We start from the raw sequence: 27,487 nt of genomic DNA, 5'->3' as shown, positions 1-27,487 counted from the left end.
TCTTCCAGTTTGCAACTCTAAAGCTCACCTTTCCAGACTGAAGCAGGTGATTAAATCTCTTCCTGCACTGGATTCAGGTTCTTGCAACAACCCCTTGGCTGTTTACACTGTCTGCCATCTTTAGCCATGCCTTCTTGATGAGATTTGTTGGCCTCCTCCTCCCATCTGCTGGAAACAGGACCTGTCTCCTTTCTCTGACTGCTTACAAAAGAGCCTCCAGAGAGGTGTTGTTGAATTGTGGAGTGATTCTTCCCCTTTCTGATTGCTGTGCTGATATCTTTGCTGTAGACACCCTCCTTCTTGTCTCTGTCTTCAATCTGCCTGACTGACTGCTTAAAATGGCAGCTGTGTGCGAGCTACCAGCACTAGGACCTGCCCGCTGTTAATTGGCCAGCTGCTCCATTTGCAGGCCCTTAATTGGCTGTTACTGGTAAAATGCCGTAGAATGTCCCGCCGCCCACCCATGTGTGCCAATGACCTGCATTTCTGCCTGACTGGTAAAATTCAGGCCTTCTACCACACTGGCTCTATTGCTACAAAATAAAGTAGAGTTCCTTCATGCTTTAAGTTCTTTGAGAAGTGGTTAAAAATTATTGAACCCTATGACTATGATACTGACCTTAGATCAACAAAGATGAATGGTTCCTGAATACTATTATAGGTGTCTTGGGTGAAGGATATTACCCTGGATTTGACTAAATTACTCCATGCTGGCACTAATTAGGTTTGACATCACAGACATGCAAAAATAGAAAATTAATATAAGCTGACACCAACCCCCCCCCTCCCCCTCAACAAATAAAATGCTGATGGAGCACCCCAAAAGTTAACAGCTTCAAAGAAGCTCTGAATATAGACCAATGGCAGATGCAGTCAAAGAGTTAGACTGAGTGCAGCAGGACAAGGGTTTATCACAGTCTAAGCTGCAGGCATGCACAACATTTCATCACCTTTATTACAGTGTAAGTACTGAAAGTCTGCATTTTATCTATCTGGGCATGCTTTCCAGAACATTTTGATTTTTAACACCTGATACGGTGCATCTATTGATATTTTGGAGTCTACTGTGAAACTGAATCTCAGTATAATTGCTTTTAATTACGAGTAAAATGCACCATCATCCCAACCCCTTTCCTTATTTTGTTTCATTCCACAAATACAGTGCCAGTAATGATCAAATAATGCTAGTTCATGCATTTACTGAATGGAACATTTTCTTTATCTCAAACAAACAGCTGCTAACAGCATTGAAGAAAATAAACATCATAGCCACTCTGGAAAATTCCTTTGAGGGAAATAAAAGGTTTTATGTTACTTACAACTTCTTTGGGGGCAAACGCTAAATGAACAAATCTGGAACTGCAACTCCTGGACACCAACAACTCATTTGAAATTCTTCTGCCTCACATTTGTATGCAACAACAACAGGAGAAAGTAATGTCTGATTGGTTCCAATCCTACCCTTCAACCAATCTGATTCTCAAAGGGTCCAGTCCCAATTTCTAAATGATCTGATTGGGTGATACTAACAACCTCCACCGCTGGTCAAAAAGCTAATTTTTCTTGTGAAACACTAACAAGTTGGCACATACCTGGACAATCATTACCAGTGCACCTCAAATTTCTAACCAAGAATTCATCTGCTTTATCATCTATCTGCTGCCCCTTGATCACATCATCCAGAAACACAGGATCAGTTTCCACAGCTTTTGCTCAATCCTCCAAATATCAGTCCAACATTGAGGTTTTGGACCAAAACTTCAATCTCTAGATTTAAAGGGGATAATAAAACTCTCGGTCAAAAACCCCCACATAGGGCCAGCAGCTGAAATATCCAGATCCTAGAAGAGTTAAGTTCAACGCAAACAGAATTTCCTTCACTTAAAAAACCAAATCCATCTTTGTCAACTCCCTTTCTCTTCTATGTGCATCTACCATTCAACCTCACCAGTTACCACCTCAGGCAAAGAATAGTGATGCAAAGCCATGACATGCTGCTTGACCTCTGAGCTGAGTTTTCTTTCCCATATCACTCCTGTTCCCAAGATCACCTGCTTCCACCTTTAAAATATTGCCCACTTTACCTCTACCTCCCTCCCACCAAGACTAATTAATGCCCTTATCATTTTGAGGCTCGATTTCTCTTTGCTTGGCAAACTGTCTAATTGCCACCTCTACAAACTTTAACTCATTCAGAATGCCAGTGCCCTAATTCTGATCCACTCAAGCCCTACACTTTCACTATTTCAGTTGCCACCAGCTCTCTCTCTGCCTCTCAAAATCAACTTCAAGATTCTTTCCCTCAGTTCCAAATGCCTCTATGGGCTTGTGTCATCCTACCACAGTGGTTTCCTTCTATCTTTTGTTTCTGCTTGTACCCTTTGCTCCTCTGACTGATCTGTTCCCTGTTTCCTCCTTTTCACTCCACCATGGGTGCTGTTCCCTAAACCACTGTCCAGCTCTCTAGAACTACCTCCTACCAATATCATTCCAACCTGTGTCTTTTGGTCCTGTTTTCAAAAATATACTAAAGACCTTTCCTTGCAGCCTTCATCATAACTTCATTCTACTTATTCTTTTGCTCCCAATCAATGGGTGGGATTTTAGTTCTGTGCAAGTGGGTGTGTTTTGGATGGGTTATAATTAGGCCCAGATTTATATTCTTCTCTCTGTAAAGTGCTCTGAGACATCTTAACAATAGAGGGTAACAACAATAATATATTAATAAAATTCATGAAGTAGGTTCTCCTATTTAGTTTTCTTGAAATAAACTTTAATTATGTTGAAGTGTACTCCTAATTGATTTTTGTTTAATTGTCTCTTATTGTAAGTGAACAGACGACATTTTAAAATTCCTCTGTTAATGAATTGGATGAAGCAATCTACTTTACTGATCAAATAGGTTATATTTTATCACTCATCTCATCTATCATGTATCTGAGTATTTTCATTAAATCTAACAGCAACACTGAATTTCCACAGGCCAGCACAGATAATCCCACCGCTTACTCTACCAGAATAAGGAGGCTGCAGTTAAATAATTTTTAAAAATTACTCTTTCAATCTTCAGCGGTCCAGAACACCACCAGTGGGACTCAGTTATGCACTTCTGGAAGCTGGTATGTTTTTTCTCACTCAGCATACTGGCCACTATCAGTCTTCGTGAGGCCCAGCATATGGAGTGCCCACCATCATCCCTGTCCCCTCTGATGTGGGTGCCCTTGTAAGGAGCAAAGAGAGGTTCCAGCCTCTGCCCTATGAAAACCCTTGCATAAGGCCACTGCTGACATATCCAGCTCCTAGAATAGTTTGTGACCATTCTGGTGGACTCAGGTGGAGGAATTTCGTCCCTAGTGTTTTGTTACACAATTTCTCCAGGGTTTCTGTTAATTTTCCTTCAAAGGAATGATCAGAGTTTGGGACAACCCTGTGAAAGAACTCCCGGAGGTTTTTTTTAAGTAGGTGTATTAAAAATAAAGTACATATTGGTAGTTTTAAAATGGTGCCTGTTCCTTTAAATCCAGTGAGAAGCTATTTAAAAAAAGTGATGGCAGTTCAGATTCCTGAACAAGCCTATTTTGAACAATGTTTAAGTTTCCTTGGTTACAGGCTAAAGAGAGGAAAAAAACAAATTTAAACAATACTGTGTGATTGGTTCTGTTTGTAAAAGACTAATAGTTCCTTTTGAAATTTGAATGGCCAGACATTCAAACTCCAGGAATTTCTAGTATCTATTTTTGGGATATTAAAACAAATCAGTTTGAATCAGTTTGAAAATCTGTGAGAAAAATATCAGTTTGAAAATCTCTGAGAAGAAACCAGTCAATCAGTTAGAAATTCCTGACAGAGAAATTTAAATTAATTTAGGCTCCCACAATGTTAAGAAATTTAAGAAATGCTGCAGAGTAGAAACCTTAGAAAAGTTACGGCACAGAAAGAGGCCATTCAGCCCATTGTGTCCACGCTGGCTGAAAAACTAGCTGCCCAATCTAATCCCACCTTCCAGCTCCTGGTCCATAGCCTTGCAGGTTACATCACTTCAGGTGCATGTCCAGGTACCTTTTAAAAGAGTTGAGGGTTTCTGCCTCCATCACCATTCTGGGCAGTGAATTCCAGACACCCACCACCCTCTGGGTAAAAGTATTTCCTCATGTCCCCTCTAATCCTTCTACTGATCACCTTAAATCGATGCCCCTGGTAATTGACCTCTCCTCTAGGATAAACAGGTCCTTCCTGTCTACTCTATCTAGACCCCTCATAATTTTGTATACCTCTATTAAGTCACCCCTCAGCCTCCTCTGTTCTAAGGAAAACAAACCTAGCCTATCCAATCTTTCCCCATAGCTGCAACTTTCAAGCCCTGGCAACATTCTTGTAAATCTCCTCTGTACTCTCTCCAGAGCAATTAGATCCTTCCTGTAATGTGGTGACCAGAACTGTATGCAATTCTCCAGCTGTGACCAGTGTTTTATACAGTTCCAGCATTTTATCCCTGCTTTTGTATTCTATACCTCAGCCAATTGAGGAAAGCATTCCGTATGCCTTCTTCACCACTTTATCTACCTGTCCTGCCACCTTCAGGGACCTGCGGACATGCACTCCAAGGTCTCTCACTCCCTCTACCCCTCTCAATATATTCCCATTTATTGTGTATTCCCTTGCTTTGTTTGCCCTCTCCAAATGCATTACCTCACACCTCTCCAGATTGAATTCCATTTGCCACTTTCCGCCCACTCAAATAAACCATTGATATCATTTTGGAGTCTACAGCTATCATCTTCACTATCAAACATAAGGCCAATTTTTGTGTCATCTGCAAATTTCCCAACCATGCCTCCCACATTTAAGTCCAAATCATTAATATATACCACAAACAGCAAGGGACCCAACACTGAGCCCTATGGAACGCCACTGGAAACCGCCTTCCATTTGCAAAAATATTCGTTGACCATCACTCTTTGTTTCCTGTCACTGAGCCAATTTTGGATCCAACTTGCCACATTCCCCTGTATCCCATGGGCTTTCATTTTTCTGACCAGTCTGCCCTGTGGGACCCTTACTAAAATCTATGTAGACAACATCCACTGCACTACCCTCATCAATCCTCCTTGTTACTTCCACAAAAAGTTCAATTAGGTTAGTAAGACACCAGCTTCTCTTAACAAATCCATGATGACTATCCCTGATTAATCCGTGCTTTTCTAAGTGGCAGTTTATCCTATTTCTCAGAATTAATTCTAATAATTTGCCCACCACCGAGATCAGACTGACCAGCCTATAATTATTTGGCCTATCCTTCACACCCTTTTTAAACGCTGGTACAACGTTCGCAGACCTCCAATCCTCTGGTACCTCGCCCGTATCTAGTGAGGATTTGAAGATGATCCTCAGAGCATCCGCTATTGCCTCCCTGACTTCCTTTAACAGCCTGGGATACAGTCCATCTGGCCCTGGTGATTTATCCACTTTCAAGGATGTCAGATCCTTCAGTACTTCCTCTCTCATTATGCTTATTGTATGTAAATATTACTTACAAAGGATTAACATAGTATTTAAGGTTGTGATCTTTATATTATATTTCTGCTCAAGGAACTAGGTGGAAAGATTTTGACTATATATATAATTTGTATTATATGACTGCTACTTATTTACTGGCTTAATTTTATGAAATAAATAAATTCATGAATTTAAAATGAGTGGTAAAGGTATGATGCCTTATCATTCCTGAAGACTGGCCTAAGATCTTATACGGCCACAGATTAAAAATAATTTACTATGTTTTATTATTCATTTCCTAGGTATGTTACTGACAGTTTGTTTAGATATCAGGGCTGGGATAGATATTTTTAAAGATTTGGGGAGTGAGCACTCACATCCGAGTGATCTAAAATATGAGAGGTAGAAATGACACTAAAGTGTAACAATAGGCACAGATTGAACATTCACTCTTTTGTTTCTGATGAAACTTTAAAAACCCAAAGATAATTGGCACTGAAACACTAAAGCACATAGTGGTAGACTGGAGGAACACAAGTTTAATTGCCACTCTGTTGAATTCCCAATCTCAGTCATGCAGCACAGGGAATTGCCAAGTGGAAGTCAGGCATTTCCCTACAGAAAGGAGCAAAGCTCACAGAGGAAGTTGTCAGAGGATCTTCCAGTGGCCAGCTAAGATCAGTAGAAACATTGGAGCAGGTAGACTGCCTACACTCTTGGACACAACTGGCAGGTATTAGGGAAAGACCAGATCAAGGGGAAAGAAAATGGCCCTTAAAAAAAAAGGAGGAATATGTAACACAACCAAAATAAAAGAAAATCCAATGCAAAATATCCTCCTATGACCAACAATAAATTTACTAATTCAGTTTCTCTTGGATGGTTGCTCACCTTGTAATGGAATAAAAAAGTCCCAAAGAAGAGGCTGTAGAGATCTGCGGTCAAGATTGCAAGATTGACTGAGGTGGCATTGCTGAGTTTAATCACAACTGGCAGGAAGCTGTACCATCCAAACATGCAAAGAGCAAATGCAGTGAACAATAACACTGTAAGGAAAAGAGTATATGGTTCAAAATAAATGTATGTTTAAATATAATCTTGAAACTGTCATAATATATGTTCACGTAGTCAGAATAGATCCAGTCATTTGGCAGTTTTTGAAACATTCTTTCCCTATTTTCTTTGTTCTTCCTCATTTCGAGCAACCATCAACTGGTTCTCTTGTTAGCAGAGTGGCGAGAGTGTATGTAGTCATCATAGTTTCTATCAGATGATAGTGCTAATCAATGGTTCAAATCGAAATTGATTGAATATTATACTAGTTTTTATGACAAAATACTGCTGGCCTTACAGGGAACGTATAAAATACGTTAGGGCCAATTTTTACAAATTATATCAGAGATTTAGTTGTGATTTTAGACCATTAATAATCAAAACATCTTGGGTAGATGCTGTGAATTTCTAATATGTATTGTCAATAGACAGAGCTGATAAAATTACCTCTGTTATGCATTACATTTGCCAATTTAAAACAATGCCCTTAGGTTGCCTTGTATTGATTTTCCTGATATCGTCCCCTGCTTCACCAAAAGAAACATTAAGATCATTCAAAACATTTTGACTTTCAAGGTACCTGGTGTTTGATTTATTTTATGTTATTTTCCAGACAATTGTAGGTTTCCTCTGTTACAAGTTTAGGGTCTGACCTTCTTGGGTTCAGTGTAACCTGTTTAAGCATCTTACTTTCATGAGTATTGATCACACTGTCAGGATATAACAATAGTGCCTTTGTGACCTGAATCATATATTCACATGTGTCTCTCTGTTCTCTCCGAAGGCAGACTGAGCAAACCATTGGTGAGACAATGTCTGATATAAACCCCGCTAAGTTTTTTTATGTCACCATAAGAACAGAAGTTATAGTTTTACTTGATGAATTCAATCAAAACAACCTATCTTTCACATAAAAATACAAAATGAAGAACATGCCATACCACCCCACAGAAATAGATCATCTTATCTGATGAGATGAATTCAATGTCTTCCTGTATTTATAACTCCATAATCTCTGCAAAAGTCCTTGAAACTTTCTCTTTTAAAAATCTGACTGTCTCTCCGTATTCACAGCCAAAAAAGAAGGCTTGCCAGACAGTTCCTAACGAGTGCATGAATCAATAGATGTGGGGTGTTTAGCTAATAATGAGACAAGTTAACAAATTGGTCATTGTTTACATTCTTTGGGGGGAGTTTTATGCTGTCCCCGCAGTAGATTTGGAGGAGGGGAGAGCATATAATTGGATGGGAGGGCGGCATGGGGAGTCCCCACTACAGTACCGCCTCCGCTGAAATTAAGTACAGGGTGGGAAGGCCTCTGAAAGTCCTTCCTGTCCCGCCACCAATTGAGGCCCTTAACTGGGCAATCAATCAATGTCCAATTAAGGGCCTCATCCCACCATCACCGCAATTAACCAAGAGGCGGGCGGCCCTGTCGCTTCATGGGAAGCATGGGAGGAAACACCATGCGGACTGCTTGCCAGCTAGAGGGCAGGTAGGGGAGGAAGGGGTGTCTCGTTAAAAGGCACAGTGCCTGAATGAGGGACCCGACATTGGGAAGGGGGAAGCCTACTGAGAGCCACAGCCCTGCCCTTGCTGCTGAACCCCTTACACCCCTCTCCTCCATGACCCCCACCCGGTGAGACCTCCCGCCGACCTATGCTGCTCCTGGGCCTCGGGTGAGTCATCCACTGGCAGCAGCCACTGCCTCTGCGGTGGTGCTGCTCATTTGAAGAGCTGCTGGCCTCTGATTGGCCAGCAACTCTCAGAGGGCGGGACATCCATCGCCAGGGTCCTTCATCCTGTAGAAGGCCTGCTGCTGCCCAGTTAATTGCCTAAATAGCACTTGATTCAGCAGGTCTCCCAGAGAAGAGGTGACATGGGGTTCTCTGCGTCGCTTGCCAGACGTCAAGACCCCTATCACCCAGATAAAATCTAAGCCTTTGCTGCTAACAGGGAATATGCCCCATATGGAAACTAAATTTTGTTACTCAATTACAATAGTTACTTTCCTGAAATAAGAGCCAATTTCTTTGAGAAAATTGATCACAGGCTAATGACAATTATCTAGTAGAAGGCAAAACGTAACTGATGGACTTATATTCTCTAATTCTGAAATGTTCAAGAATCAGTTCTGTGATATCATCCATTGCTATGAAATCTTCACTTTCTATACAATGGAATGACCTACAAACAAAAAACTAAGGGCTGAGTACTGGGCCGTAAAGCCGGGGGTAACCCCACCTCAGCCATTTGGAGGACCCCCAGCTGCATTTCTCGGCGCTCAGGCAATTAACTGCCTAGCACCGGAGCTCCCGTCCCTTTAAAAGATGGGGGCCTGCCTCCAAGAGCTGCCAGCCAATTGGAGAGCGGCAGCTCTTCAGTCTCAGCAGTGCCATAGGGAGCGGTGGCTACTGCTGGGACTGCAGCTGTCAAAGATGGATGCCGACCTCCCCATGAGGTGTGGAGCCGGGGGGGAGTGGGGGGTGTCACCAGGGCCAATCAGGCAGGCCCTGGCAAGGGGTTGGGGGAGAGGGTGAGGGCAGGGGGCCCCTGTATGGGCCCCCGTGTCCAACTACTGGTCTGTCTCTCCTTGTGGTAGGGGCCCACCAGCCGTTGGTAAAATTCCAGCGGTGGCGAGAAGAGGTCCTTACCTGGCCCTTCATTGGCTACTTAAGGACTTAACTTGGCCTTTGGGTGGGAAAGCCATCCACCATCTTCCCCGCCGTTGATAAAATTCCATGCCATCGGGAAGGCGACAGGCACTCCACCCACTGCCTTCTCTCACCATTTTACAGCTCCCTCCTCCACAACCCCCCGCAACCTGGCTCCCAGCCCATCCATAAAGGGCAGATAAAATTCGACCCTAACAATGCACTTTTGAAATTCATGGTTCAAGGCTGTATTCTGGCTGTCGAATCTCTCTAATGACTGGGAAAATTCTGTATAGATCAGTAATGAGACAATCGGATCATTGGCCTATTTTGACAGGCAAATGTCCTTGTCTTGATGATTGCTAGAACATATGATATTCTTTGCCTCCAATGGTTGTATCCACATTTGTCACTGAAAGTACTGCTCTACTTGGAGCTGCTAGCAGAAGATCATTTCTTTAATGGATCTTGGCATTTAGGAAAACAGCACTATCTCTTAAAGTGTTGCTTCCACAGTTGGGACTGGCATGCTATAAAAGGAACATTCAAGACAATCCAATTTTCACAAAGAGCTTAATTGTTGACAAGTAGAAATTTACAATCCACTTGCAATTTTTGTAAAAAAAAAATTAAGCTCTTATTTTGATTTGTTAATGTGTTTTCTTCATGGGACATAATTTTGTGAAATGTTATAAAGCAAAACCAAGAATTACATGTATTCCTGATGAGGATAATTTATTTGTTCAAGCAATTGTTCAATTTTTCCTCAGAAATAGCAATTTCAATGCATCTGCCTTTTAGTGCAAAATTTGGATACTGGGGCAGTAAATTGTGCTGTAGAAATTCATGGGATTTGTTGTGATTATGATATTATGACAAGAGAAGCAGTGGTGTCCTTGACAGCAGTTTTATACTCTGACTCCATTTGGCAGCAAGACTCTCTGCCAACTTTGGGCAAAGTATTTTCTTGCTGAGCAAACTACTGAAGTAGAAAATGAAATAAAAAGATGGTAGGGTTCTCCTTCAACTGTTGCACTACCCAAACCATACACATCAGTTGAGAACAATGTTAGTCTGTGATGGCCCTTGTCAAATAACCTACAGAAACTCACTGTCTAAGCTTCAATTATGCCCTTTGTGTGAAGTATTTGAGGGCTGCCATGGATGCATGAAAATGTAAAGGAGCATGATTTAATGCCTTCAGGAGAGCAGAGGAGACTATTAGAAGAAGACAACAAAAAAAGTTGACAGTTACTAAGTTGAAACACCAGCACCAAGATATCAGAGTTTTCTCCACATAAATTAGTGACTTTCATTAGAGATAAACAGAAAAGAGTAAATCCTCTTCTTTTTCTAGACTACATTCAATTCTAGATTTAGTCTTCGGTAATGAAGCTGGGCAAGTAGGTGAAGTAGCAGTGGGTGACCATTTTGGAGATAGCGATCATAATACAGTTAGTTTTAGCATAATCATGGAAAAGGACCAAGATAAGACAGGAGTTAAAGTTCTAAATTGGGGGAAGGCAATTTTTACAAAACTGAGAGGCAATCTGGCAAAGTGAACTGGACACAGCTACTGGAAGGAAAATCAGTGGCAAACCAGTAGGAGGCATTCAAAAGCGAGATTCTACAGGCACAGTGTAGGCATGTCCCCACAAAGATAAAGGGTGGTACGGCCAAATCTAGAGCCCCCTGGTTATCTAGAAGCTTACATGGTATGTTGAAGCAGAAAAAAAAGCTTATGACAAGCACAAAAAACTTAATACTTTAGAAAGCCTAGAGGAGTATAGAAAGTGGCAGGGTGAAGTAAAAAAATGAAATCAGAAAAGCGGCGGCACAGTGGCGCAGTGGTTAGCACCGCAGCCTCACAGCTCCAGCGACCCGGGTTCAATTCTGGGTACTGCCTGTGTGGAGTTTGCAAGTTCTCCCTGTGTCTGCGTGGGTTTCCTCCGGGTGCTCCGGTTTCCTCCCACAAGCCAAAGACTTGCAGGTTGATAGGTTAATTGGCCATTATAAATTGCCCCTAGTATAGGTAGGTGGTAGGGAAATATAGGGACAGGTGGGGATGTGGTAGGAATATGGGATTAGTGTAGGATTAGTATAAATGGGTGGTTAATGGTCGGCACAGACTCGGTGGGCCAAAGGGCCTGTTTCAGTGCTGTATCTCTAAAAAAAAAGAGAGGACATGAAAGAATACTGGCAGGTAAAATCAAGGAAAACCCAAAGATGTTTTATCAGTACATTAAGAGCAAGAGAATAAATAAGGAAAGGGTAGGGCCTATCAGAGATGTACAAGGGAACTTACATGTGGATGCAGATGATGTGCGCAGGGTTCTTGATGAGTTTTTTGCCTCTGTCTTCACAGAGGAGAGGGATGATGCAGACATTGTAGTAAAAGAGGAAGAGTGTGAAATACTAGATACAATTAGCATAATGAGGGAAGAAGTACTGGGGGTCTGACATCCTTGAAGGTGGATAAATCACCAGGGCCGGATGGATTGCATCCCAGGTTGTTAAAGGAAGCCAGGGAGGAAATAACGGATACGCTGAGGATCATCTTCAAATCCTCACTGGATATGGGCGAGGTGCCAGAGGATTGGAGGTCTGTGAACGTTGTACCATTGTTTAAAAAGGGAGCGAGGGATAGGCCACATAATTATAGGCCAGTCAGTCTGACCTCGTTGGTGAGTAAATTATTAGAATCAATTCTGAGGGACAGGATAAACTGCCATTTAGAAAGGCATGGATTTATCAGGGATGGTCATCATGGATTTGTTAAGGGAAGGTGGTGTCTTACTAACTTATTTGAATTCTTTGAGGAAGTAACAAAGAGGATTGATGAGGGTAGTGCAGTGGAAGTGGTCCACATGGATTTTAGTAAGGGATTTGACAAGGTCCCATTGGTCAGAAAACTGAAAGCCCGTGGGATACAGGGGAATGAGGCAAGTTGGATCCACAAAAGGAAACAAAGGGTAGTAGCTGACGAATGTTTTTGTGAATGGAAAGCTGTTCCCAGCGGCGTTCCACAGGGCTCAGTGTTGAGTCCCTTGCTGTTTGTGGCATATATTAATGATTTGGACTTAAATGTGGGAGACATGATTGGGAAATTTGCTGATGACTCAAAAATTGGCCGTGTAGTTGATAGTGAAGAGGATAGCTGTAGACTCCAGAATGATATCAATGGTTTGGTTGAGTGGGCTGAAATGTGGCAAATGGAAGTCAACCCGGAGAAGTGTGAGGTAATGCACTTGGGGAGGGCAAATAAAGAGAGGGAATACGCAATAAACGGGAGGATATTGAGAGGGTAGAAGAAGTGAGAGACCTTAGAGTGCATGTCCACAGGTCCCTAAAGGTGGCAGGACAAGTAGATAAAGTGGTGAAGAAGGCATATGGAATGCTTTCTTATATTGGCCAAGGTATAGAGTATAAAAGCAGGGATGTAATGTTGGAACTGAATAAAATGCTGGTTCGGCCACAGCTGGAGTATTGCATACAGTTCTGGTCACCACATGAAAGGAAGGACATAGTTGCTCTGGAGAGAGTGCAGAGGAGATTTACAAGAATGTTGCCAGGGATTGTAAGTGCAGCTATGAGGAAAGATTGGACAGGCTAGGGCTGTTTCCCTTAGAACAGAGGAAGCTGAGGGGTGACTTAATTGAGGTGTACAAAATTTTGAGGGGCCGAGATAGAGTAGATAGGAAGGACCTGTTTCCCCTAGCAGAGAGGTCAATTACCAGGGGGCATACATTTAAGTTAATTGGTAGAAGGATTAGAGGGGACATGAGGAAAAGCATTTTCACCCAGAGGGTGGTGAGTGTCTGGAATTCGCTGCCAGGAATGGTGGTGGAGGCAGAAACCCTCAATTCTTTTAAAATGTACCTGGACATGCACCTGAAGTGCTGTAACCTGCAAGGCTATGGACTAGGTGCTGGAAGGTGGAATTAGTTTGGGCAGCAGGTTTTTTGGCTGGCACAGACACAACGGGCTGAATGGCCTCCTTCTGTGCTGTAATTTTTCTATGGTTCTGTGGTTCTATGGTTCATATTCATTGTCTAACCCATAAAAAAGATACAGTTCAATGTAAATGTTCAGATGGTACATATTCTCATGGCGCCCTTCTATTTCTCATCTGTATGCTGCCCTTTGGCGATACCATCCGAAAACATGTCAGGCTCCATACGTGTGCTGATGACACTCAGCTCGACCTCACCAACACCTCTCAAGACCCCTCCACTTTCTCTAATTTGTTACACTGCTTGTCCAACATCCAAGATTGGATGAGCAGAAATTTCCTCCAACTAAATATTGGGAAGACTGAAGCCATTGTCTTTGGTCCCCATCACAAACTTCATTCCCTGACTATAATTTCCATCCCCGGCAACTATCTGAAGCTGAGCCAGACCGTTCACAACCTTGCTGTTGTGTTTGACCCCAAGATGAGTTTCTGACCACATATCTGCTCCATCACCAAGACTGCCTACTTTCACCTCTATAACATTGCCCAACTCTGACACTGCCTCAACTCATCTGCTGCTGAAACCCTCACCCATGCTTTTGTTACCTCAAGACTTGGCTATTCCAATGTTCTCCTGGCCAACCTCCCATCTTCCACCATCCATAAAGTTGTGCTCATCCAAAGCTCTGTTGCCTGTATATTAACTCGCACCATTTCTCGCTCTCATTCACCCATCACCCTGTGCTTGCTGATCTACACTGGCTCCTGGTCCAACAATGCCTCAATTTTAAATCTTTATCCCCGATTTCAAATCCCTCCATGGCCTCACCGCACCTCCATCACACCACCCCACGCCCCCACTGACACCCACCACCCCTCCCCCACAACCCCCATCTATGCAACCACCTCCAGCACTATAAGCTTTCAAGATCTCTGTGCTCCTTCAATTCTGGCCTCTTGTCTATCCACGACTTTAATTGCTCCATCATTGGCAACAGTGCTTTCAGTTGTCTTGGCCTTAACTCTGGAATTCCCTCCCTAAACCTCTCCACCTCTCTCTCCTCCTTTAAGATGCTCCCTTAAACATATCTCTTTGATCTAACTTTAGGTCACCTATCCTGATATCTCCTTGTGTGGCTCAGTGTGAAAATGTTTTTTTTATTGATCTTGTTAAGCACATTGGGATGTTTTTCTACGTTAAAGGCACTACATAAATGCAAGTTGTTGTTGTTGAGTGAATGCTTACCGACTTGCCAGTTCCAGTTAATGTTTGCAATTGCATTATGTTCCAGAATGCCTCTACAAAAGAAGAAAATGAAAAGTCTGATTTTTAGAAGTTTCTACTAAGGGTACAAGATCATTCTATTTTTTCACAAGACAGATCTTTTTCTTTCTCTCTCTTTTCTCTTCCCTCCCATGTTCTTCATTTTTATCTATCTCTTCCCTGTTGATTTTTTTTTCATATAGGGCAATAGTAACATGTAATTATAATTTTAAAGTGATTTATGAACATGCTATAATTTTACATGTTGTGGAGACTGATGTACCACATTCTATAAATTCCTGAATTATGCTTTCAAAAATAAACACTACTCCTACTGTTAGTAGTAATGCCATATAACTCCATGTCTGATGTCACACTAATGTTGGTTACTCAGTTACCTACATGATTTAAAATAATCCTCATCTCCTCAACAACATCATTAAATTACCCAAACCAGGATAAACCTGAACCACCTTCATTTAAATTATAATTATTATGGAATGTAAAGGTATAAGAGATTTGCTGTTGCGATTTCTGCGGTTATAAAATTCATCCTGTTCTCCATTGCTCAGTTAATGCCTGATATTTCACTGGTAGTTATCTACCAATATATGTAAATTACAATACATATTGAAGTATTGTAATAATAGTTATATATATATATGCATTTTTTATACAGAGCTGTTACAATGAAGGAAATATTAAGAATGACATTTACAATCAATCAGCAAGAGTGACACACATTGCTAACCCATTCAAAGATACAGAGCCAAACTTTTTTTCAGGATACCGTATACCAAATAGATTACATTTTTAAGACACTCCTCATGACTGGTTCTTGACCAGGACTGTTTAAACCTGGTTAACTTGAAATAAATTTAATCAGGTTCTGACTCGGCACCAGAGGCAGTTTGCTTGATTGTGATTCATGACCTGATGTACATTACAAAATCCCATTGTTCTCCTGAGGAAACAGGCTTTCTCTTAGATACAAAATATTAAAAGGTGAACAGAGGTTGCATACTATTGAATAGCAGAACACCCAGTTTATTGCATTCCTGAGGGACGTATCTTGCAACTAAAGCAAAATGGATTTTTTGATTAAGGTATTTTTTGTTCCCATTTTGTTTGCTGTTTGTAGAATAAGTGTAAATGTTTAGCAAGAATCTATCATGGGAGCTTTCTATGGTTCAACATGGAAGGTATTGACTGAAAAGAAGCTAAACTTAAGCTAAAATTGTCCATATGAACACTGCTTACTATTGTTCAGAGAACATTAAAACATTTATATTGTACACAATTTAGAATAACATTGCCATTCCTTACAGTTGTATACCGCTACATAAAGTTGCAAATAAACCAAGCATTCCCAGGAACTCCTCTCTGCTAAAGTTTTTCACAACAAATTCTTCACACACATTAGAAATTCCATAAAGTATAGCACTCCCCAGGACCAGCAGGTCTCCCAGCAACTTCTTGTCACCTATTTAAAAGAAAAACACCAAATCCACTTAAGAAAAAAAATCAAAGCATTAATAACATTACTTTTTAATAATAATTCAGAACTGTATATTGAGAATATGTAGCCACCTTTTTATGTTATTCGAACAAGTTATAAAGTTAAAAGCATGTTCATAAATATATGGGACAAACTTCCACAGAAAGTAATTGATTCAGGGTCAATTAATCAATACTTTTTAAAAAGGAGTTGATCTACAATCTGATAAACCAATAGTATCAAGGCTTATAGAGATATTCATTACACTATCAGAGAGGTCAGAGAAGGAAACTAATGTTCTGTAAAGTATGGGAGGGAAGTTCATGATAAAATAACGATACACCAAATCTGAATGGACCATGTTTGATTTGATAAATGTTTGAGCTCTAGATTTCTTATATTACAAACATATGAAAAGGGTCAGGTAAACAGCAGCTGCCCCATGCAGTCTGTCCTATGCCAGCACGGTGTGGCATTATTTGACCCATTCCCAACCTCCTGAAAGAGGTAGAAATAAAAACAGAGAAAAAAAAAATCTTAGGCCCACTTAAGGGAAAACTCTGGGAGATTCCTCTCCAACTCCTAAAGGTGATTGAACAAGTTGCAGGCAACCAAGGTGACTGAATGGCACAATCCACAATGACATACCTACCTTCTATATGTAAATATTTTAGCCATTCTCAGGAATTCACTCAATTCCTTTTGAATGCTTGTAATGAATCCACAATCACAGCCCATGCTGGCAACTTACTCAATAGGCCAACGATGCTCTGCAAAAAAGAAACGCTTCCTAGCATCTAAACTAGTTCTATGCTTACATATCTTATACTTATGTCCCTTTGTGCTCCCTAACCTATACAACTCCAATAGCCTATCAGCTTGGACCAAGTCTAATTCTTTCATTGAAGGACTTCAATAAAAACTCACCAATATCTACATTTTACTGAAGTAAAAAAGCCCCAACGCGTTTAAATTAGCTATTAATCTAGTGGCCCACGTCTGAACATTTTCTTAAACTGGTGACCAGAACTACCTAAAGTCTTAGGAGGGAAGTGCACCTACACAAGAAGCAAACTGCCCATGCCTGCCTTTACCCACACAAGCATGCTTATAGACCCAGATGAATGTGCCTTTGCAAAGCAGGTGTGGAAAGAGATGCAGTGGTTTTTGTCAAGGTTCATCCCAAGCAGCTCTGTAACACAGGAGTCTGTGCTCTACGGGCTGTTCCCAGGGACGCACACCGAGACAAACATCAACTGCTGCTGGAGGACTATCAATTCGGTGAAAGACGCCCTTTGGTCTGCCCGAAACTTGCTGGTCTTCCAGCGCAAAGAGTTGTCCACCACCGAATGTTGCAGACTGGCACATTCCAAGGTCCAGGACTACGTGCTGAGGGACGCACTAAAGCTTGGGGCAGCCGCAGCAAAGGCTCAATGGGGAAAGACCACAGTGTAAGGTTCCCCCACCAAGCTAGACTGAGGGGCTGGATCCATGGGAAACCCCTCGAACTGTATCGTTAATATTCTGAATTGCTGTAAATGTAAAACTGTAATTGACATGACAATTGAGAAACGGAAGGGTTGGGAAGAAACTCATGACAGTATTGAAGGAAACTGATCTCCCTTGCAATGTTTGTATTTTTTGGTGCTGTTTGGAAACTGTTTGGCAATGTAATTTTTACAGATTTTTATGAATAAAGTATATTTTGGAAATAAAAAAAAAAAAAAATTTGAGTTCCTTTTGGCTAAGACCAAGTGTAGTATTCTTATCAGTGCTTACTTGATTGAGAAGAGACCATGATCATTGCCTTTTGATCCTGGGGAAGCTTTGAGTAAAATGGCTATAACCAATCTTCGAGCTTCAGGCCAGGGAGTACGCAACACCGTTTGGGTGGTCGTAAAGGACAAGGAAGGAGATGCACTGGTCGATCGCACCTTCTTCATCAAGAAAATTCTCTTCGATTGCTGCGGATTTCAAGCGACGGACGTCTTCTGCCTGCAGGATTTCCCCAGCAGTGGATACTTCGACGTGACGTTCCGGAACGTGGCGGGATGCATCAAGTTCCTGAAGGCGTTCAAGGAGAAAGGGGACCGGGCGCCACTGTCGATCCTCACAGCGGAGCCGCTCTTCACGCTTCCGTCACAACAGGACCGGGTGGTGACGATTCACCTCTACAACCCCCATGTTCCAGTGGTGGATGTACTCACCTTTCTCGCCAGGTACGTCGAAGTGGCCGGCAGCAGCACTGATGTCAAGGACCCCTTTGGGATTTGGACCAGCAAGCGGCAGGTCAAGGTGACCTTGAAGGTCGATCCCAGTGCAGCCATCATCCACCCTCCCTCCAGCTTCACTATCGGGGGAAGTTGAGGCTTCTTGGTCTACGCTGGGCAGCCCAGAGTTTGCCGCAGCTGTGGCAAATCTGGTCACGTGGTGGCCAACTGCAGCACGGTTGTTTGCAAGAACTGCAAGGAGGAAGGCCATCAGACCAAGGACTGTAAGCAGACTAAGTGTTGCAACTTGTGCGGTGCGGCAGGCCACCTCTACAAAACCTGCCCCAAACGCTGCCTCAGTTATGCTCAGGCAGCAAGGTCCAAGGAAAGGCCAGGAGAAGGTTCGACGAAGGCGTCCGGTGTTCGAAAGGAGACCAGCAACCTTCTTCGCAGTGAGGAGCTTCAACCTGAGAAGAAGGAAGGTAGGGGAGGCAGCTGAAACCAGCGACCCAGCACCTACCCTGCACCCGGAAACCCCTCCTCCACAGACAGAATCAATGGAGGAGGAGGCAGCAGATGGACAAACAGGTCAGTGGCAAGTGGTCCAGAGGAAAACCACAAAGAAAAACCATCCCAAAGTGGAATAGGCCACCACCCAAACCAGTGGCAAGAGGAGGCTATCTTCTGAATCAGACTGCAACAACTCCTCTTCACTGGACGGGGGAATGCTGGAACGACAGCCCCTTCAAAAGAGGAGGCAGAACTCCAAGGAGATGGAAGATAAAGCATCCCAGCCCCCAGGCACTGGAAGCTGTGATGGACCCGGCGTGCCCCAACCCCAAAGCGCCACACGTAACGACGTGGCCAACGTGTCTCAGCTCCGGGACACCGAGAGCAAAGACGCGTCCGGCGCACCTCAGCTCCGGGAAGCCGGGAGCAGTGAGGTTTTTGAGGAGGAACAGATGGAAGCAGCAGAGGATAACCCAATCTTTGCTGCCTACAAGACCTCCCCCCCGATGTCACCCCAGCGGAAGAACCCCTGCATGAAAAACCAGGAGGGGTTTCTGAGCCCAACTATTGTGAAACAGCTTGCTCACACGAAGGGTATGCAGGAACATCCCGAAGGACTGGGACTAGCAAGGACAAATGGTATGGGAAGCAACAACTAACTTTTTAAAAATGGATGTAAAGATTGCTTCCATTAATGTGCGCAGCATTAAATCTACTCCGCGATGTGTTTCAACCTTGGATTACCTCGCCAAGGTCAAAGCCGACCTACTGTTTCTGCAGGAGTGTGGAATACCACACCTCAGCACCTACAGGCAGTGGTCGCGATGGTAATCCCACGGGCCATCGATCTGGTCGGGGGGTAATGATTGCCGTTCCTCCGGCCTGGGTATTCTGCTACGGGGAGGTAACTTCACCATCTCCGAAGTTAAGAAGGTGGTGGGCGGTCGCCTCCTTGTAGCAGACGTAATGTACAACAACGCTCCGCTCCGGTTGATCAACGTGTACGCCCCGGTACAACGCAGCGAGCGGCTGACCGTCTTCCAGCAGCTCCCACTGCTGCTGGCGACGTCCAGGCCAGTCATCCTAGGCGGTGACTTCAACTGCATCATCGATGCGGCTGGACAATCCGGCAGTGACGACAGCAAACTGGACGCTACGTCCAGATTCCTAATAGAAACAGTTAAAGATGCCAAACTGCACGACGTCTTCAGCAAACCTGCAGACGGAGCGCAGCGCAGATACACATGGTCAAGATCGGACGGGTCTGCCCGTTCCAGGATTGACTTCCTGTTTGTGTCCCATGCTGTCACGGTCGGATCCACCGACGTCAAGCCGGTGTTCTTCTCCGACCACTGCCTCTTATTGGCCGACTGTCACTTACAGGACGACCAGCGGGTTGGCAGAGGGACGTGGAAGCTCAATGCTACACTGCTGACCCCAGAGAACGTTGAGGAACTCAAAAGGGATTACAAAGGTTAGAGGACCGTGAAACCCCTCTTTGAGTCTTCAGTTCACTGGTGGGAAGCGATTAAGGAGAACATCAAGAGGTTCTTCATCCACAAAGGTGTTCAGAGGGCGAGAGAGAGACAGAGGGAAATGTCCCGACTCCAGAAAAGTATGCAAAATCTGCTCCGGTTGCAGTCAATGGGGGTCGAGGTCAAGGAGGACCTCCAAGAGGTGAAGAGCCAGCAGGCCTCGCTCTTTGCCAAGGAGGCCTCCAAGATCATCTTACGGTCCAGAGTCCGCTCCATCGAGCAGGATGAGACGTGCTCGCGTTACTTCTTCCAAAAGGTACACAGAGAGAGCTCTGTTATCAGCAGCCTGAAGGAAGAAGATGGCTCGGTAATGTCTTCGCAGTCCGACATACTAACGATCAGCAAATCCTTTTATGCGGGGCTGTATGGCGCGAAGCCCACAGACAGCAGAGCCACCCACTCCTTCCTGTCATCTATCACAGAGGTCTTAGATGACAACAGGAGGGAGAGACTGGACAAGCCGCTAACTCTGGATGAGCTGACAAAGGCCGTCGAGTCCTTCGAGACGAGTAAAACTCCCGGAAGCGACGGCTTACCGGTCGAGTTGTACTTGGCCCTGTGGGACTGGGTCGGCCCGGACCTGCTGGAAGTATACGAGAGTATGCTCCTGGCCGGCAGCATGTCAGAATCCATGAGGAAAGGCATCATCACCCTCATCTACAAGCGGAAGGGGGAGAGGGCAGAAATCAGAAATTGGCGGCCCATCTCACTGCTTAATGTTGACAACAAGATTCTGTCCAAAGTCATAGCCAGTCAAGTCAAGTCTGCTCTGGAGTTGGTGATCCACCCCAATCAGACCTGCACTGTACCCGGCAGGAAGATCTCTGATAGTCTCGCGCTACTCAGGGATAAGATCGCCTATGTACGGGACAGGAGGGTGGACACCTGCCTCATCAGCCTGGACCAGGAGAAGGCTTTTGACAGGATATCGCACACCTACATGATGGACGTGCTTTCCAAAATGGGGTTTGCGGAGGGAATCTGCAATTGGATCCAACTGCTCTACACAAACATCAGTTCTTTTGGGCCTCCTTATCTCGAGAGACAATGGATACGCGCCTGGAGATGGTTTGTGAAGCAGCGCCTGGAGTGGCTATAAAGGCCAATTCTAGAGTGACAGGCTCTTCCACAGGTGCTGCAGAGAAATTTGTTTGTCGGGGCTGTTGCACAGTTGGCTCTCCCCTTGCGCCTCTGTATTTTTCCTGCCAACTACTAAGTCTCTTCGACTCGCCACATTTTAGCCCCGTCTTTATGGCTGCCCGCCAGCTCTGGCGAACGCTGGCAACTGACTCCCACGACTTGTGATCAATGTCACAGGATTTCATGTCGCGTTTGCAGACGTCTTTAAAGCGGAGACATGGACGGCCGGTGGGTCTGATACCAGTGGCAAGCTCGCTGCACAATGTGTCTTTGGGGATCCTGCCATCTTCCATGCGGCTCACATGGCCAAGCCATCTCAAGCGCCGCTGACTCAGTAGTGTGTACAAGCTGGGGATGTTGGCCACCTCGAGGACTTCTGTGTTGGAGATACGGTCCTGCCACCTGATGCCAAGTATTCTCCAGAGGCAGCGAAGATGGAATGAATTGAGACGTCGCTCTTGGCTGTCATATGTTGTCCAGGCCTCGCTGCCATAGAGCAAGGTCATGAGGACACAGGCCTGATACACTCGGACTTTTGTGTTCCGTGTCAGTGCGCCATTTTCCCACACTCTCTTGGCCAGTCTGGACATAGCAGTGGAAGCCTTTCCCATGCGCTTGTTGATTTCTGCATCTAGAGACAGGTTACTGGTGATAGTTGAGCCTAGGTAGGTGAACTCTTGAACCACTTCCAGAGCGTGGTCGCCAATATTGATGGATGGAGAATTTCTGACGTCCTGCCCCATGATGTTCGTTTTCTTGAGGCTGATGGTTAGGCCAAATTCATTGCAGGCAGCCGCAAACCTGTCGATGAGACTCTGCAGGCACTCTTCAGTGGGAGATGTTAAAGCAGCATCGTCAGCAAAGAAGAGTTCCCTGATGAGGACTTTCCGTACTTTGGACTTTGCTCTTAGACGGGCAAGGTTGAACAACCTGCCCCCTGATCTTGTGTGGAGGAAAATTCCTTCTTCAGAGGACTTGAACGCATGTGAAAGCAGCAGGGAGAAGAAAATCCCAAAAAGTGTGGGTGCGAGAACACAGCCCTGTTTCACGCCACTCAGGATAGGAAAGGGGTCTGATGAGGAGCCACCATGTTGAATTGTGCCTTTCATATTGTCATGGAATGAGGTGATGATACTTAGTAGCTTTGGTGGACATCCGATCTTTTCCAGTAGTCTGAAGAGACCAGGTCTGCTGACGAGGTCAAAGGCTTTGGTGAGATCAATGAAAGCAGTGTAGAGGGGCATCTGTTGTTCACGGCATTTCTCCTGTAGCTGACGAAGGGAGAACAGCATGTCAACGGTCAATCTCTCTGCACGAAAGCCACACTGTGCCTCAGGGTAGACGCGCTCGGCCAGCTTCTGGAGCCTGTTCAGAGCGACTCGAGCAAAGACTTTCCCCACTATGCTGAGCAGGGAGATTCCACGGTAGTTGTTGCAGTCACCGCGGTCACCTTTGTTTTTGTGGAGGGTGATGATATTGGCATCGCGCATGTCCTGGGGTACTGCTCCCTCGTCCCAGCACAGGCATAGCAGTTCATGTAGTGCTGAGAGTACAGCAGGCTTGGCACTCTTGATTATTTCAGGGGTAATTCTGTCCTTCCCAGGGGCTTTTCCGCTGGCTAGAGAATCAATGGCATCACTGAGTTCTGATTTGGTTGGCTGTATGTCCAGCTCATCCATGCTGGGCTGCATTGAGGGCAGTCTCAGTGACAGCATTCTCCCTGGAGTACAGTTCTAGGTAGTGCTCAACCCATCAAACATCATCAAACATCAGTAGCGCAGTCTCAATCAACGGGTGGGAATCGGAAAGTTTCCCGATCTAATCTGGAGTCAGACAGGGCTGTCCTCTCTCCCCGGTCTTGTTTGTTTTCTGTATTGAACCCTTTGCTGAGTCTATTAGGAAGGATGCGAGCATAAGAGGGGTGACAATCCCAGGCAGCGGAAGCACTCAGGTTAAAACCTCCCTGTACATGGATGACGTCGCCGTCTTCTGCTCGGATCCGCTGTCCGTGCGCAGACTGATGAGCATCTGCGACCAGTTCGAACTGGCCTCGGGAGCCAAAGTTAACCACGGCAAGAGCGAGGCCATGTTCTTTGGGAACTGGGCTGACCGATCCTTTGTCCCCTTCACCGTCAGGTCAGATTACCTGAAGGTGCTGGGGATATGGTTCGGAAGGGCCGGGGCGTGCACCAAAACCTGGGAGGAGCGAGTAGCCAAGGTACAACAAAAGTTGAGCATATGGGGGCAGCGATCTCTCTCCATTGTGGGTAAGAACCTGGTCATCAGGTGCGAGGCGCTCACGTTGTTGCTGTATGTGGCGCAGGTCTGGCCTATACCCCACTCCTGCGCTGTGGCAGTCACCCGAGCCATTTTCCGCTTCATCTGGGGATCTAAAATGGACCGGGTCTGGAGGGGCATGATGTTCAAATCTCTGGACAAGGGCAGGAAAAATGTACCCAACGTGGCCCTCATCCTGATGACCACCTTCGTGTGCGGCTGCATCAAGCTGTGTGTAGATCTCCAGTACGCAAACTCCAAGTGTCACTACGTGCTGAGGTTCTATCTGTCCCCGGTGTTGCGAAGGATGGGCCTGGTCACATTGCCGCGGAACGCTCCATGCAGTTGGACCGTGCCGTACCACCTATCCTTCGTGGAGCAGTTTCTGCGGGAAAACACCTTTGACCACCGGTCCATCAGGCAGTGGTCTGCACGGAATGTCCTCAAGGCCCTATGGGAAAAGGAGACGGTGGATCCTGTCGGATGGTTCCCCGAGCAGACCGCCAAAGTCATTTGGCGGAATGCCTCATCACCAGAACTTTCAAACAAGCACCAAGATGTAGCTTGGCTGGTGGTGAGAAGGGCCCTCCCCGTCAGATCCTTCATGCACGCCCGAAGTCTCGCTCACTCTGCACAATGCCCCCGCGGTGGCTGTGGTGGGGAAGAGACGGTTGCCCACCTCCTCCTGGAATGTGTCTTTGCAAAGCAGGTGTGGAAAGAGATGCAATGGTTTTTGTCGAGGTTCATCCCAAGCAGCTCTGTAACACAGGAGTCTGTGCTCTACAGGCTGTTCCCAGGGACGCACACCGAGAGAAACATCAACTGCTGCTGGAAGACTATCAATTCGGTGAAAGACGCCCTTTGGTCTGCCCGAAACTTGCTGGTCTTCCAGCGCAAAGAGTTGTCCATGACCGAATGTTGCAGACTGGCACATTCCAAGGTCCAGGACTACGTGCTGAGGGACGCACCAAAGCTTGGGGCAGCCACAGCAAAGGCTCAATGGGGAAAGACCACAGTGTAAGATCCCCCCCACCAAGCTGAACTGAGGGGCTGGATTCATGGGAAACCCCTCGAACTGTATCGGGAAAATTTTTTGTGCTGTAAATGTAAAAATGTATATGGCATGACAATGAAATGGAAGGGTTGCGAGGCAACTCAAAATTGTATAGAAGGAAACTGATCACCTTTGCACTGTTTGTATTTTTTGACTTGATGCTGTTTTAAATTGTTTGGGAATGTAATTTTTACAGATTTTTAAGAATAAAGTATATTTTGGAAATAAAAAAAATTTGAGTTCCGAAGAAGGGTCACTGATCCGAAACGTTAACTCTGCTTCTCTTTCCACAGATGCTGGTTCCAGCATTTCTTGTTTTTATTTCAGATTTCCAGCATCCGCAGTATTTTGCTTTAAGTTTAGCTATTTGAGAATATCTGATGAGAACTACCTTCACATTCTGAGGTTCATTATCAAGAAGGCAGTGACGAAATGGTACCATCTGCTACAAGCTGACCTGCAGACAGACTCCACAACAAGAGCAGCAATGCCAGGGTACTGAAGGTCACCGCCACCATGATTTTTTTCTGCCTCTGGATCCTTCTGGTCTACCAAAAGGAATATTTGTAACAACTGTCATTTTCATAGGACATAAATATATCAAGCAATTCACTGATGCTTTTCTTGTGCACCAGTGCAAACACTTTTAATCGCATTCCCAAACAAGCACCAGCAGAGTAAGATGGCACTACAATTCTTTCACAGGGCAAGATTTCCCAAGGTTCAGCTAATTATTGATGGAATCCATGAGACCATCTGCATCCTTAACCACAATGCCATGGTATTTGTGAACCACAAGGAGTTTCGTTCCATCAGTATATCAAGATGGTCAGTAGTCGTAAAACAGAATCTTGAAGGTTGATACCTCCTGCTGAAGCAACAGTCTTTAAGGTAATCTTCTCAGCCTGGCTTATTGGAACAAGAAGGCAATTTGGAAGGATGGTTCCCAAGAGATCAACGTTGCTCTCTGTAGCCCTAGTTAATAACCCTTGCAAGAACTAAAGTCAGAACTAAACTCAGATACGTTAAGGCCCATATGTTTATCATGTGATAGTAGAACCAAATATTGGTATCTTAGACAAAAGCAAAATACTGCGGATGCTGCAAATCTGAAATAAAACAGAAGATGCTGGAAATACTCAGCCGGTCAGGCAGCATCTGTGGAGAGAAAAAGAAAGTTAACATTTCAGGTCTGGGACCTTTCATCAGAACTATTTTGACCTGAAACATTAACTCTGTTTTTCTCTCCACAGATGCTGCCTGACCTGCTGAGTATTTCCAGCATTTTCTGTTTTTATTGATATCTTAGAGCAGGGCTTTAGATGCCTGGATAGATCATGGCTACCTTGCATTGCAATCCTGTTAGATTATCCAAGATCCTTGTTGTAAGCTGTATGCTAGACAACATTGCCATCTAAATAGGTCTGAAACAACTGAAGGAGGAGAGGCAACCACAAGCCAAGCCAGATGGGGACACTGCAATGACTCATAGGATGTCACTAGCATTCGTGGAAGCCACATCCACCTAACTTCCAGAGCCAACCAACATATGTTGTTTGCACAGATGCACAATGCAGTGCCTGAGTACACTTTTACCAATATTGTCTTCTGCACTACTAAAACTACTATGGATGCAAAACTACAGATTCCTTACTCTGCATGGTTAGAAATAAACTCTCTGGAGAGAGTAATAGTAAAATATTTCTTAGATTATAAGTTTGTAATATATGTGTTTACCCCAGTGCTTCCCTTTGACAGTATACGATGTGTATCTCTTCTAGCTGTTTCTCCGGTAAGAGAACTAAGTGAGGTTGTGCCCTTTTGAATTAAGGTGGCCCTGTATCTCTTCGTGGTGGTCTTGAGATTGAGCTGAAAATAGTTCCTGCATATCTGCTGCTGTGGTGGCTGTCTGGTCCTGCCCACTTTCTGCCACGTGTACTGTCAGTTGAGGTGAAGCGAGATGTGGAGCATGTGGAGCTACTTGACCTCTGGGCAGCAATGAGCAATGACGCCCTATATAACGGTACTCTCCATTTGTCCTTCCCCAGCATCCAGACATGAAGTACTCCATAGCACAGTGAGTGTTCATGAGAGACACTCCCACTGAGCACAAGACCTTTTGTTAGTAGAAGCTGAGCTGCAGAATTCTCAGAGATGCTACACGCCATGGGTAGATTCCAGTTCCGATGAGCAGTGTGCACAGATATGGATAGGGAGTCCTCCATGCTCACCAGCAGACCTTCCAAGATCTTGTGCACAGTATCAAATGACTCCAAAAGATTAATCTCAGACAGCAACATTCTTTAACATGGTGTATGGTTGAGTAATTTGCATGCAGCTATAGGCAATGTGTTGCAGGTTGAGAGGAAATATTTTGGGGCACACATGCATTATTTATAATTTTACTACAGGGAACAAATAGATAGCTTTACTTTCTTACATATTTGGATGCCTGAACATTTTTTTTATCTATGTGCTTCCATGTGTGCTACAAGGTGCTATTGGTATTCCTAGCAGCTAACATCTCCTCCAGACATTACTGTCCTCTGGAATGGTGCTGTGGACTGCTGAGCAGAGTAACCCTTCTTTGGTGCACTTCTGAAAACCATATAATTTTTGTCTGACATAGCTTCATCACTACTCAGCCTACGCCTCTTTTAATTCTGCAGCAAGCAAGAATCAGGGTGCAGCCCTTTAAATTCCTGTATTTTCACAGGAATTCCTACCCCTCCAAATATAAGAGCTTCCAGTAGTAGGGTCAAGTCACTCTGCATAGTTAAAAAGCTGCAACCTCAAAGTTGGGTCTCATCTTTATATATCCAACTGTAGCTTTCACATTGA

General features: G+C 44.5%; 1 protein-coding gene across 1 annotated transcript in view; it reads right to left on the bottom strand.

Annotated features, from left to right (window-relative positions):
- Window positions 1–27,487, bottom strand: part of LOC137370967 (solute carrier family 35 member F2-like) — a 94,117-nt gene that overhangs the window by 15,951 nt on the left and 50,679 nt on the right. The window contains exons 5-7 of the mRNA XM_068032858.1: window positions 15,749–15,905; window positions 14,405–14,457; window positions 6,388–6,542 (exon numbers count right to left, since the gene is read on the bottom strand). Coding sequence (XP_067888959.1) covers window positions 6,388–6,542; window positions 14,405–14,457; window positions 15,749–15,905 — 365 coding nt within the window. The remainder of the gene's footprint in view (window positions 1–6,387; window positions 6,543–14,404; window positions 14,458–15,748; window positions 15,906–27,487) is intronic.

Source organism: Heterodontus francisci, chromosome 6 (assembly GCF_036365525.1).
Source record: "Heterodontus francisci isolate sHetFra1 chromosome 6, sHetFra1.hap1, whole genome shotgun sequence".
Lineage (NCBI taxonomy): Eukaryota > Metazoa > Chordata > Chondrichthyes > Heterodontiformes > Heterodontidae > Heterodontus > Heterodontus francisci.
This window is presented reverse-complemented; position numbering and strand designations above follow the sequence as displayed.